The sequence below is a fragment of the Engraulis encrasicolus genome, chromosome 5 (genome assembly GCF_034702125.1).
Source record: "Engraulis encrasicolus isolate BLACKSEA-1 chromosome 5, IST_EnEncr_1.0, whole genome shotgun sequence".
NCBI classification, from domain to species: Eukaryota; Metazoa; Chordata; class Actinopteri; order Clupeiformes; family Engraulidae; genus Engraulis; species Engraulis encrasicolus.
In genome coordinates, this window is record NC_085861.1 from 50,509,295 (window position 1) to 50,524,294 (window position 15,000).

A 15,000-nucleotide genomic window follows, 5' to 3' on the forward strand; every position below is an offset into this window, starting at 1 on the left:
CCAGGTGCTTGGAACTAAACTGTTTTGAATGATAACTGTAAAATAACCGGATAAATACAGTAAGGATCTTAACGCACTAGAACCCGGAGTAGTTTTCTGAGCCTTAAAGGACCAGTTCAGTCAATTTCAACATGCAGTTGTAATGCTCACACTACCCCGGACTTGTCAGTACCTGAGGTTTTTTTTTCTTCTTCAGCCTTTTCTGAGATCTTGGTCATTGTAATAGGGGCAGCACTTTGTTTATATATATATTTTTTAATCATTTTTATTTATTCCCAAAAACATCCGAAAGGTTATACAACATCAGCAGACAACTAGCAAACAGTGGTACCTTTTGGGAAAATATTTGGAGTAGGCCTATGCTCATTTAAAAAAAAATGTAAACAAACGCTGCCGCCAAAAGAATAGCTCATATCTCGGAAAGGGCTTAGCCGAAAAATGTGGCATCACTGGGTACTGACAAGTCAAGGGTAGCGTGAGCAATACAACAGCATATTGAAATTGGCTGAACTGGTCCTTTAAAATAATATTCACATTTTTTCAGTAGTTTAAGTCATAATATGGTAACTTCAGCATTTGTTTTGCTACCATCCATGAACTGTAACCAAATATTTCCTTTCCACCGACTCTCTGCTAATAACTGCTCTCCAAAATGTAGGCGAGGAGTGACAATTCCACTTCCCACCTGTAGGACGATCAAAGACAAAAACTACTTTGTGCTCCTGCAGTGTTAAACCTTGTTTTTTTAGCTTGTGTGTTGGGTTTTGAAAAGCTTAGGTGGGACGGGGTGGAATTGAGAGGAACTCACGTGCGAAGTAGCAGGAGAGGGTGAAGACCACAGCGAAGATCAGGAGGAACGTGATGTCTGTCTCCAGGATACCTGAAGGAGACAATCAATCATTCAGTGAGTGAACGGATGAAGTAGAAGCAAAAAAAGACAGAAGTGATTTTTTTCTGAGGTATTTTTCTCCACTTTTGTCTTGAAAGTTCCATCTCCTCTCTTTCTACTTGTCTGTGTTCTTGTGTGTGTGTGTGTGTGTGTGTGTGTGTGTGTGTGTGTGTGTGTGTGTGTGTGTGTGTGTGTGTGTGTGTGTGTGTGTGTGTGTGTGTGTGTGTGTGTGTGTGTGTGTGTGTGTGTGTGTGTTCTTGTGTGTGTGTGTGTGTGTGTGTGTGTGTGTGTGTGTGTGTGTGTGTGTGTGTGTGTGTGTGTGTGTGTGTGTGTGTGTGTGTGTGTACGCTTAGGGTACTGTAGTTCTTATGCCCAGATAGTTCTGTTATGGCGTATTCAGGTCAACTGTGAACCGTGCTGGTGCCTCTTCCCACACCTAATCACCAACCGGCTGGCGTGTTTACACCGCAGATCTTAGCGTTCACGAACCAGAAAGTTGGTTCGCGATGTAATCCAAAATATAGTTGTTTTTTTCTCTGCGAACTGTGACGACAATGTGGAAATCAGCAGGTTCATCCGGGTGACACAGTCACATGCGGAAAAAGTTCAGAGCACGGTATGAACGCAGGTGGTTCGTAGGTAAGCACTTTAGTGCCTGTGGGCACCGGCACCGGCACTGTTCTGGTCGACCTGAAAACAGTGTTAGGGTTAGGGGGTGAGGGGGAATTCTCAACAACATGGTAGGCTAAGGTGACAACCTTGAGGAGAAAGACTGCTTCTTGGTGGTAGCTTTGATATCTTTGTGGTAGCTTTGAGCCAACAGATAAGTAATAGCAGTGTGCTACTGTATCTAATGCAACATCATTGCTGGGAGACTCACCAAACTCATCAGCCGAGAAGTGCTGAGTCCAGAAGGACTCGCCGTTGCTTAGCTTCAGCTCGTAGTCCAACTGCAGCCCATCCCCCTGAGCAACAGAGGGGAACGAGAGAGAGAGAGAGAGAGAGAGAGAGAGAGAGAGAGAGAGAGAGAGAGAGAGAGAGAGAGAGAGAAATAAATAAAAGAGAGAAGGGAGAGGAAAAGACTAATAAATCTATGTGAGCGGCCGCGTGGTGAGAGACACAGAGCGAAGGAGACAGGTAGTGTCTGTGACAGAGGAATATACAGACATTGGCAATTAACGACATGAAAAAGAAATGGAGAAGAAAGGGGCAGCAGATAGCAACCAGAAGAGCGAAGGGGGAGAGAGGGGAAGGGAGAGAAGGAGAGGGGGTAGAGGACATGAGAAGTGATGAATAGATAAAGAGAGAGAGAGAGAGAGAGAGAGAGAGAAAGATAGAGAGAGAGAAAGATGGAGAGAGAGGACTGATAAAAGCGATTTACAGAAGAGAGAGAGAGGAAGAGGAGAGTGAGCGAAGGAAGAGAGAGAGGCCTATTACCACGAGAGATCATCCCATATAAAAGACTTCAAAGCACGGGGAGTTTGCAGTTGAGCTGAGCTGATTTGAGCAGGCAGCAAAGAGCCTTTGATTTGCAGTGGCAGAGCGGAGACGCTCGTTCCCCCTCTCTCTCTTGCCAGGCTGCTATCATGTTTTAGCGTATGTATCGCACGCTAGTGCATTCTGCGTGGTGGAGCGACGCCTTTTGAAGTCAAGGCGTGCTCCTCAAACGCAACGGTAAAGCACTTTTGTCACGTGACGAGGTCTGTGCCGTTTTCCCGCCATGTCTGTGACGATTTTCTTTTGCCACGGCGAATTTCTGTTGCTAAACACGAAAATGCTCTGCTGTGCCCTGACCAAAACCATCTCTAAACCTAACCTGTCAGTAAAGCAATGTTTCTGCTGCTTTACGTTTGCCAAGAACAACAAGGAAATAAGCAAGGGATTGGAAAATGTGTTGCAAAATTGTGTCCAGACCAAAACCATCCCTAAACCTAACCTGTCACAGGGTGTTGTGGAGCACGGCTTAACTTGCAAAGGCATAGTGCAAACACGCGATAGTCTGTCCAAATTCAGCGTGCAATCTTCACGCTCTGTCATGATGCCACGTTGCTCTCTCTCTCTCTGCCTTCAGCTTCCAGGGGGCCGGGAGAGAGGAGAGAGAAGTGAGGAGGGAGGAGAGGGGAGAGACAAGAGAGGAGTGTGGAGAGAGGAGAGGAGAGGGGAGAGAGGATAGGGTGGCCATCGGTCCGTTTTTACGACCTGTTCACGACATCCGTGTGTCCCTCTCTTTGTCTTTCCTTTCCTCCTAGCCTTTTGCTTATGGCCTCGAGATGCGAGGCAACGTCATAGACGCAAAACTAGACCTTGACAGTCGGTCGCGTTTCCGATATCTGCGGCCGCCATGTTACTCCAGATATAAGCCCAGACTTAACTCTGAATTAACTGTATTGCTGTCGCCTTATGTCGGGGAAATCTCCGTGCAATAGCCCTATATGAAGTTCATTAACTGACTGTATGAAAGTTAAACAAGGTAACTATATTAGTGTCTACTGTCTGTTTCCCATTTTTTCCTGCACTGGTGGCAATGCATAGTGCAACTAAGTGTGTCCGCTGAATGGCTTTACAACGATACGAGGGTTCTCACAACTTTACAAACAGGGCAAAGAAACGTCTTTCTGGACGGGCGCTGTCTGTATTTTGAGCTCCACCCAGCGTCTGCATGAAAAAAAGGTTGACAGAAGCGGGTTGCCTCCCTTAAAACACCGCTGATAAACAGACTTCTGACCAACTTTGAGTAAAGTAAATCAAATTAATTGTTGGCTATTAGGCCTACGAATGCATGACTACACAAAATAGGCTACATTAAAAAAGAATGAAATAGCCTACACAGACAACAACGGAAGGATTTGTCTATCGTAACCTGCCGTCTCTGATACAGTTAGTGGTACTGATGACTCCTTTATCGGAGTGAGGTAATGAAATGCGAAAATCCTTCCCCCCAAAAATATTGTTTTACAAGTAAAACTGCTGTTGGCAGCTGAGTTAGTCTGAGGTAAGATGGCAGCGCTGTTCCCTGATTTCTGCCTACAGTTTAGAATGCCAACTTCACTGTTTTTCTCCACGGAGGCGGGGATTCGGCAAGTCGAAGCAATGGGTGCGCGCTAGGACGCTAGGTTAGAAAGTTAAGGGGCGGGGTTGTCCGGCCGAAGTCCGGACAGCTGGTCACCCTAAGAGAGGAGTGAGGAGAGAGAAGTGAGGAGAGAGAAGAGGAGAGGAGAGGAGAGGAGAGGAGAGGAGAGGAGAGGAGAGGAGAGGAGAGAGGAGAGGCAGCAGAGAAGTGCACGCAGCTCATTCTTAGCCTGGTCCTGAGCATCCCATAATACTACAAACTATTTCATTGTGTATTCAGGGTCTGGACGTTGTTTGATCTGACACGATTGCAGGAAGCAGGAAGCAAATTTTCTGAAAAATCAGGATTTAACTTATAAGTTGTTGAACAAACATGTCTGACGTCTATCTATGCCGATGTAGGACCGTTTAATAGACACGTCTGACAGAACATCCTACCGTAGGATAAAAATCACAATGTAGGACCGTTCGTCAGAACACCGGCGCAAATCCTACCGGTCAACATTGCTCCACAGAAAACAGGTACCAGACGTAGTGCGGAGCCAACAAGTCTCTTGGCGGAAGTATGTAGGATGGTGCGCGCGGGGGTGGGTGGGAGAGAGGTAGCAGTGATGAAGAACAGAGCAAGACCCCAAGAGACTAGCCAGGAGAACACATAGAGAGAACAGAGAGGTTAGACTCACAATGATGTGTGTGTGTGTGTGTGTGTGTGTGTGTGTGTGTGTGTGTGTGTGTGTGTGTGTGTGTGTGTGTGTGTGTGCGTGTGAGAGAGAGCGAGGGGGGGGTAGGGGGGTTGTGAAAAGAAAGAAAAGTAGCTTATTTGAAGCCCATTCCATACAGCACCAACTGAATGTGCTTCACAAAGAGCTGAGCGGCAACTTTTCACAATGCGCTTCACAAACATATTAAAGAGAGAGCGAAAGGTAGCTTATTTGTATAGCGCATTTCAAACAGTGGCAAATGAATGCGCTTCACAAACAACTCAGCAGCGCCTCTCCAAAAGGTGCTTCAGAAACAATAAAAAAAAATAGTTATGTGGGAGATGGTGACACTGAGAAGAAATATATAGAAAAAAGGAACAATTGATTGGCAGATAGAGAGAAGCAGACAGACAGAGAGATGGAGATACAAAAATAGAGAGACAGGCATCCAGGAAAAGACATGAAGAGGCAAACAGCGAGAGGCAGTGAAGAGAGAGAACAGTCTGAAAGAAATTGTCTATAAGATAGTGGGCTACAGTAAATAAGGAGAGATAGAGAGATAGAAAGATGACGAGGACAGTGAAAGGCAAATAAATAGAGAGAACAATGGGGGGGGGATCTGGTGCCATTTCTTATTTATTTTCACTGCACTAGACTAATGTTTCGATAAGTGTCGATAAGAGTCCTGATAAATTCATGTCTGATCCTGCACTGGTCGCACCGGATTGTCACTTTAGAAGCACAGAATATGAAGTTCCTTTGTTCAGAGAGAGAGAGAGCGAGAGGGAGAGCGAGAGAGAGAGAGAGAGAGAGAGAGAGAGAGAGAGAGAGAGAGAGAGAGAGAGAGAGAGAGAGAGAGAGAGAGAGAGAGAGAGAGAGAGAGAGAGAGAGAGATGAAAGAGACACATTCTGAAAGGCTGTGAAAGTACGAGCAGAGGAGAGAGAAAGGGTGCAGTGCGTGAGTGAGGAAAGCAAAGGCATGGTGACAGTAAGTGGCAGCGGACAGCAGCGGGGGCATTTCCCTGCGGCAGCGGCGGCACAGACATGCAGAGAGCTTCAGCAGCCGTCCAACACCATTTCACCTCCCATCCATCACCAGCCCCTGCTCTGGCCCTGCCCTGCCCTGCCCTGCCGCAGCACTCTCTCTCTGTCCAGCAGCACACAACAGCCCCCGCTCTCCTTTCTCCCACTCTCCCAAGACCTGTGGCCAGGGCTGGATTGGTCATCTGGCCAAAAGGGCATGTTCCTGGTAGGTCAACAGTCCTCAGGGGCTGTTGTCTAGCCTCTTACTGGAGATGGGGTCGCCAGCGTGCCCATTCACTATTTGCTGAAAATACTCAACTACATTATAACAACATTGCTATGACATTACTGAGAGCCTTAAGTAACAGATTAAGACAAAGCCATTACACTTCTGGCGAAGGTAAATTTTATACCTCTGCACTAAGGGGTTAACAAAAACTCCCCCCAACAACCAGGTGTGGCAGCCCATTAGTCCATCTTTAAGCTAGACAGGTCTGAGCCCATTATAATATACAACTGCACGAGAGGCTATGCCAAAAAATGCCCGGGCCGTTTTCTGGTCTCAGTCCAGCCCTGTCTGTTGCTCTCCTCAGAGCCGGCCAGGCCTCTGCCCTGGCGTACCCAAGACAAGATAGCTTAGGCCAAATTAACTGTCTCTCGAACTCTACCAAGACCTGCTGTTTTCCTCAGGGCTGGCCAACACCTAGCCTGGCGATGCCATCCTATGTTCTCCACCCAAAGATTTTGGCTCCGCACACATCTGGCAAAAGCCTCCAAGCTCGGTTCACTCACTGTTTAGCCAATCAGCAAACAGTTGAAATTGGGGACGCAGAACTCACCCGCAAAGTCCGTTTCTGATTGGTAATGGTAACACCATTCACACTTTTGTTTTGCTATTTGTATGCTTTTGCGACCCTATATTGTAACAGCCATGCTTATAAAGCACAATATGAGTTTTATTTTGAATTGGGATCTCCAATGAATTTAACTGGCAGAGTAAGATCAGACCATCTCCCACCCTCCACGGAGAAGTATTCCTCTTAGCTTTCGCCAGACTGTTTGACGGAGTCAACAGTTGGCTTTGGCCCAGGCTAGCCAACACCCAGCTCTGGCCTGGCCTGACTGGTATGGAGCTCTGCCCTGGCTTGCCCAAGACACTGAAGATGCCTTTTGCCAAATCATCAAATCGTCGTTTCATGCTTTGCATGATAAGATTTAGTCTTGACCAGGGAGCGTCTTCACTTCTGAATCACCCAAGCACACACCACAAGTTGCAGCAGCATATGATGTTCGGAAAAGGAAAGTTCTGCCTGCCACATATTTTGTCCAACTGTTTTACAGAACCAACCGATGTACAAGTGATGTACTGTCATGGTTTAGTGGTTAATAGCTCAAGGCTAGCCAATAACTTGCTCTGCTCTAGCCTGGCCTGTCTGTTATGGAGCTTGTGCATGCGTGTGAAATCATCTCTTTTATTGAGATTCCTTCCCGTGTTTCACAATTTATGGCGCTACAAGTAATGCTGTCTATGTATGTGGCCTTCAAATGCATTCAACAGTCATTTCTGCCCACTACTCTGTAATACATGTCCACTATTCAAAGACGTCATTTCTGTCTGCAAAGAACAGCTTAATACCCATGAAATGTGATTTAGAAAATATCCTGATTTACATTCATTTCAATCATGGCCTTGACTGACATAGCAACAGTTGCTGGGGGGCTAGCAGAAAGGTCATTGGTTTTATGCCAATGCTTTGACCGGGCTATTCCAGAATGTGTATTTTAGTGTTTTGAAGCTATTCTAAAGATGATTTGCTTCTAAAATATAGGTTGCTGTTCAGCGTCAGCACCCCTCCTTTTGTGCGCTGTAACCGTGTGACAGACTACCTCAGGTGTTTCTGTAAAATGTCACTTGTGAGTTCATTGTTCCACTGATAATAGCAAACTGACAAGGATCTGATGCACAAAACTGGGCCCATATGATGATGCTACTGCAATCATACTTACAAGTGGGGATGGGCAATTGGTTAAGGTGTGGTACTCCAATTTTCCTCCAAACTTGCAATTATGTGTTCCCCTACACGTTGGAGTACAGAGTATTTGCAGTAATTCTGTGAAGTATATAAATGCTTTTTTGCAAACCTCAAAAGGCGCAGCAACCTTTTTTTTGTAGAAACCCCTTTATTCTTTTTGGTACAATGAAGTGGACTCTTGTTCATTTTTGTCAGTAGTGTAAATGCATGTTCCAGTTTATTTCTATAAGTCTTCAGCTGACCCTCTAGGATTATTTTTAACCCCATTGAGGAGGGGGGGTGGGGGGTGGGGGGTAATCCTGTGTTTGTATCCTGTTTTTATTCTGTGAGACCAAAGGCAATTTTAATGCTGGCATGACAATAAAGTATATTCTATTCTATTCTATTCTATTAAAGCAGACAGTGTTTGTTCCTTCTTGTGATTATTAGGAAGATCAGACCTTGTTTACTACCAATTTTCGACAGATGTAGGACATTTTCAAGGGGTGTACTAACTTTTTCCTCCAACTGTATATTGAAATGGGCCTCCTTTGATACACACATTATATCATGACCCCTGTATCATGATAAGAAATATCTACAAGTTTTCGCCAATACCCAGCCTAGTCAGTAGAAAAAAGTCCACACACTTACTTTTGTTTAGGAGTGAAGAATATTGCCAGTAGACGTAAACTACCGGTATTTGTCGTTATACATGAACACTGTTGATGAGTTCCAGTGTTGGGCAAGTTTCTCAAAAACTGTAATGCATTACTGATTAGATGTTACTGACTTTTCAAAATAATCCCTTACACTACAAAATTACTATATTTAAAATGTAAGGCATTACACTACTTGTGAATTACTTAAGTTACTTTCGCCAAAAGAACTGTCGGCCTAAATATGGATCTGGCAATTTATTACAGTGTAAATCAAGCTCATGGGTCATAACTATTTCATCTCCCATTCAGGAGGTGTTTTTGGCAGCATGCAGACTAAAAACTACCAGGTTCAGGAATAGCTTTCTGACCCACCACACTGAATACCACTAAATTCCAGGTAATTGTAATGCATTGTAAGTCAAGTAATTTAGCATTGTAACTAAGTAAATATTACATATTTTTGGCATTGCATTACAGCATTGCATTCTGGCATTATATTGCCTTCCAGTTGCATTAGAAAAATCACAATGCATATCATATTGCATCATGTATTGCAATGTGTATCGTATCGTGATCCCTGCATCGTGACACGTATTGTACTGTAAGGTTGTTGCCAATGCCCAGCCCTGATAAACCACACTGTGATCTATCTTTGACTTGAGCAGATGTTCTGCTCTGTATCTCAGTGGGACTGTGAACTCTAACAGTTGCTGTTTTCACTTTTACTGGAAGATAGCAGACTAACCGGTAGGCTGCATTTGCCATGCCACACCTGTCTGGGAACCACTCCTCCTGAGATCTGGAAGATCAGTGCTGGAAATCCTCAGTAAATCTCAGTAAAGCACTCTGCTCTCCAAAAGCACACACATGCAGGCCCATATACAGTACAGTGGTTCATCTAGACTAAAGAGAGAAAAATCACGCTTCACTGTTTCACAGAAAGCTACTTCTATTTGGTGGTTGTTCAACGTTAAGAGGAAAACTGGGTGAATCTAGCACACACCCACACAGGGTACTTCTCTAGTAACCAACGGGTGGCATGTTGCTACTTTTGCATGGCCGACATTTAGCAAAATGGGCCATGCCTGCGGCAGTCACATTTAGGAAGGTTATGAAGTGCAATGCTGCAAGGCTGTTTTCTCTCTTTTTTTTAGACATTTTTAGGGCTTTTTTGCCTTTATATTTTTTGACAGGACAGTGGACGAGAGACAGGATATGAGTTGGGAGAGAGAGACGGGGGAAGGATTGGCAGTGACCCGGGCCGGAATCGAACCCGGGTCGACGGCGTAGTAAATGGTGATTCTATGTCACTAATACCACAGCAGCGTGCTCAGAATTTGCATAGCATTTGCTAAGAAATACCTAGCTTTATTTCAGTGTATAACCTTTATAATTTTTAATCATTTAACCTTTTGACTACCACACTATAATTTATGGTCTCCCCTGTCTTGGTATCTACTGTCAGTATGTATTTATGTGTGTGCCTTGCTGCACAAGCAATTGCCCTGTATATTAAGTATATTAGTGTAGTTTATTAGTCTTTTGTAGCATATTTAAGTATTTTTTAATCTTAACAGTTTTTTCAAAAGCTGATTGAGTAGTTCATCAAATTGAAACAGTGAGGTAAGAGGCACTTCTGACTTCACTTTGCCAACCTCTGAGGGACTTAAGCACAGTAAGTAAATTGAGAGGAGCAGAGTGCCTCTGTGTCTCTCTGCAGTGCTCTATGACAGTCGATTTCATTTCCAAGATGAACCAAAGATGAAAAGTACTTTCGATTGCTTTTAATCATCATCACAGCTCCACAAAATTGACTCTGTTTCTCCGCCATCATTCCACGACTAGCAACATTACAAAAATCCAATTCATCATCATAGACCATCAAGAACTGTCCTCAAAACTCTCATGTCCACACATCACTGGTCTGCCCCATACGCTGTTGTGCAGAGACTCAGTCTTCAAATTGTTGTTACTAGAATGGTAATCAGGGCTCTAAGTTAACACCAGCCACCCGACCAAATGCTGGTGAAATTTCACTTTAGCTGGTAGAAAAGACCAACTAACAAGCCACTTCGACCCATTATTGAGAGTGAGATTGGCTACTAAGATAAGCATCTACTAAAAGTTAATTTAGAGCCCTGGTGGTAATGAATCTAGTTTCACTTAGACTCTTTGTAATGGCATAGCAATATTGTTATGATGTAGTACATGAAAGTCCTTGTGCACAAGCTAATGCAGGTGTGAGCCAGGTATGCTTGATCAGAGAATGAATGTTCAGAAAGCAAAACTCAGTGAATGCTTTTGACTTTTTTATTTCTCATTTTTTGAGTGAACTGAAAACAAAACAGAGCAAAGTGAACAGTAATCTAATCAGCGTGCAGTGTGTTTTCTGAAAATTCACTCTGATCATATTCTTATGAAGTAGTTGTTTTAGCAGTGTTTTTTTCCCAGCAAAGAGTGAGTCAGTCAGATTGTCTCTTGAGATACCAGCGGCACCAAAAGCCAAAGGAATCTCATTTGTCTCCATAGTTGTAGTAGACACTAAAATCCACTCGTTTTTTTAACCCAACGGTTTTAAATTCCAGAGAAAACTACTTAGAATTGCCCACGAATCTGCCAACGGTGAAGGGATGACCTTACTAACCACCAACTCATGCTTGTGTGAAGAAGCACCCAGCTGGATTCATGATGCACCGAAATCATCACCACACGCTGTGACCATACGCTCAATATCAACAGGCTCACACTGTGTGTCAGCCAGGCAAGGGTAGGCCTACGAAACCCGAAATTGTTATTCTATGTAACCTCGCGTGAAACCACCTGGGGATTAGCGGAAAATCCATGAGATTTAGCTTTGTATGTGCGAGACGTGAAGAACGTTGAAATCCCGCTCAGTCTCCAGAGAGAAATTGGAAAAGGTGACAGCTAGGTGACTTGCCTTTAAACACCATCCATCTTTGCCAGAAAAAACTCCATTTTGAATATTTTTTGAGGCTGCCATTTGCCCTGTCAGCGAAAGTCTTTTGAAGGATATCTGTCATAAACAGCCAGCCTCCCTTTCAACTGTTCCTTTCAAACCCCGGTGCGCACGCTTAAACACACACACACACACACACACACACACACACACACACACACACACACACACACACACACACACACACACACACACACACACACACACACACACACACACACACACACACACACACACACACGCAAATAGTGCTAATGTTTAAAGGAAGCAAGAAGCAAAGGCATTCAGATAAATGTAATTGCATTTCTCAGAGAACACACACACACACACACACAAACACACACACACACACACACACACACACACACACACACACACACACACACACACACACACACACACACACACACACACACACACACACACACACACACACACACACACACACACACACACACACACACACAGTGACAGCCCATTTTTGGAAAAATATTCTCTTCATTGAAAGAACAAACACAAACGGTGACAGCCATTTTTCGGAAAAACTACTGGTCGTATTCAGTTCCACCAAAGCAGATAACAAGCCCATAAAATTCCTTCCTCCCTTAAAAATTGAAACGTTCATTTTGAAATTAAGGCCACCTCACACCACACAACAGGCTTTTAAAAGCCATTGTTCCACAAGAGTCTGTTAAACAAGAAACATTTCTTAACAAAAAGAGATGCATGCCTCTTTCATGCACCGCGTGGCACCTTGGTGAATGTCAGGGCAGCCTTGCACGTTAATGGGCAACGGGACTCATTTATTCATCTGTCATATTCACACATGACTGCACACAAAAGACAGACACACTTGTAGAAACACATAAACTCGCGAGCACACACAAAACACACGCATGCACACACGCACACACACACGCACGCACGCGCACGCACACACACACACACACAAGCTAATACACACACACCCTGTTAGAAGCATACACAAAACAGTAGCGTTGCAAAAACACACAAAAATGTGCACACACACACACACAAGCTAATACACACACCCTGTTAAAAGCATACACAAAACAGTAGTTGCAAAAACACACAAAAAATGTGCACACACACAGAGTGACTTACCCCGCACTTGCTTAGAGCGATGTACCACCACCTCTCTCTGACAGAGCGGAAACTGCGTCCCCCCACACAGCTGAGAGTTTCCTCATCCCCCTCCACCTCCACCTGAGAAAGGACACACACACGCACGCACACACGCCCACACACACGCGCGTGCGCACACACGCATGCACGCACACACGCCCACACACACGCACGCGCACACACGCGCGCACACACGCATGCACGCACACACGCCCACACACACGCACGCGCACACACGCGCGCACACACACGCGCGCACACACACACACGCACACACACACATGCACGCACACACACACACACACACACACACACACACACACACACACACACACACACACACACACACACACACACACACACACACACACACTGAGTCACTCAACTCTTCCACCTGAATAGGGACACAGACAAGATCCTACATACAACAAACATGGACACAAACACAGACACAAACACACACAAGTCCGCGCATACACACAAACACTGACACATTCACATAAACAGACCACCACTCACCTGCACAAACTATACAGATTCATAGCACCACATGAATATCCAAATATTTTATGAAGATTCTTCACACCACACATATTCACTCACACACACACACACACACACACACACACACACACACACACACACACACACACACACACACACACACACACACACACACACACACACACACACACACACACACACACACACAAACACACACACACACACAGAAACACACACAGTCACAGCCACCCACAAACACCTCAGGGCAGCCACTTTCAACACCTCAAACTGTGACAGGACACATTCACCAGAGAGTGGTTGATGAATCTCTCTCTCTCTCTCTCTCTCTCTCTCTCTCTCTCTCTCTCTCTCTCTCTCTCTCTCTCTCTCTCTCTCTCTCTCTCTCTCTCTCTCTCTCTCATACACAGACATTTTCACATTCACACATTCGCACAGACACACACACAAGCACACACACAGACACAGACACAGACACACATTCACACAGCGCAGCGTGATACATTCACACTGCGGGTTTACCAGAAGTTGAGTGACACACCTCCACATGCAGGGAAGGGAACAAACAAACACCTTTTCCACAAACCTCCCTAACCCTCATCTCATCTCATCTCCTCTCCTCCCCTCCCCTCCCTCGCCTATATACTGCTCATGCCTCCCACGCTACGTGCCCTCAAACACCACACCGAAACAAGCAGACAGTCACACAGTACAAACACGGGAGAACACTTCGGCTAAAACAAACAGAAATCACAGGCACACAGCACAGAGGCGTTCAGCATAGGAACATACGCTTACAACCCAATATTGAAGCTCTTCAGCTAAAACAAACAAAAATCACAGACACAGACACATTCAGCATAGAAACATACTGTACAACAACACAATCTTCAAAGCTTGGGAAATCCATGCTGCTTTGCACAATCGTTCCGAAAAACAGCATAGAGTCCACCCTCAGCGCGGGCACCAGGTCATGGTCCCTGTCTCTTTCCAATCAGAGAGCAGGGAGGCGTGGAAAGGTGACGACTGCAGTTTGTATGAATAGACACAATTGGCTATGGCTACGTATGCCAAATGATACACATTAGTAATGCCCAATAAATTGCAGTCGTCAATCATGAACCACACACCCCTTTCGGGATTTACAGTAGGCAGGTCTATAGACTTTATCTCACTTGTGATTAGTACAGTATGGTGATAACCAGGCAACCATCTTCAAACACGTCATCTAAATTGGTGTGTCTCAAGGCAGGCTCTACTGCTCCCCAGGCGCCATTGGGGAGCCCTTGGAGGGTTTTGAGAAGGATACAGCTGAGAGGGGTCGGTGCTTAGTTGCCATCGAGGGGCATTAGTGCAGTAGGGGGGTGTTGCCAGGCTTAAGATGAGGTCAAGGGGACGTTGGGAGGCTTATGATGACGTCCAGGGCATCACTTTTGGGCTACCTTAATGAGGCTTCCTCAACATTTACTGTAGACTGTCCCACATCTGCAAGCTGTGACATGGCCTTGCCATGGCATGTTTGTAATAATGTGCACTTGCCCTGACAAATAAACCACAAATAATAATAAATAAAAAAAAATAGACAAATGAGTGGAATGCAGCAGCAGTAACATTGTTAAGAAATAAAGAATAGAAAAAAATCCACCACCACATTAAAACTTGTTCCGGTGCCCTTGCCCGGAGAGAAAGCATGAGGCAAAGCATAGGCTCCGTCTATGCTAAACAGCAAATGTGCGGAGGATGTTATTGATTCACTCTCATTGTGAATGGGATGGAGATGGAGGAGTGCACAATACATGTAGAGGATGTGTCATCCATAGCACTATAGCAGGTACGACTGTGCCATGAATGAATGTCCACGCATACTTAAGAATAAAATACTCTGCTCAACTGTATTAACCCATTGATGCCTGATGTTGCGTTGCGCAACATTGGCCCTGGCGCCTGGAGCAGCATTACGCAACATTGAGAAAACTTTATTAAAAATCTCTGTTTGTTT

The 15,000-nt window shown here is 44.9% G+C and overlaps 1 protein-coding gene across 1 annotated transcript in view; it reads right to left on the reverse strand.

Moving 5' to 3' along the window:
* The window catches only part of tmem145 (transmembrane protein 145), a 58,814-nt gene that overhangs the window by 30,025 nt on the left and 13,789 nt on the right, over positions 1-15,000 (reverse strand). The window contains exons 5-7 of the mRNA XM_063199647.1: positions 12,459-12,560; positions 1,770-1,854; positions 809-880 (exon numbers count right to left, since the gene is read on the reverse strand). Of these exons, the coding sequence (XP_063055717.1) occupies positions 809-880; positions 1,770-1,854; positions 12,459-12,560 (259 nt within the window). The remainder of the gene's footprint in view (positions 1-808; positions 881-1,769; positions 1,855-12,458; positions 12,561-15,000) is intronic.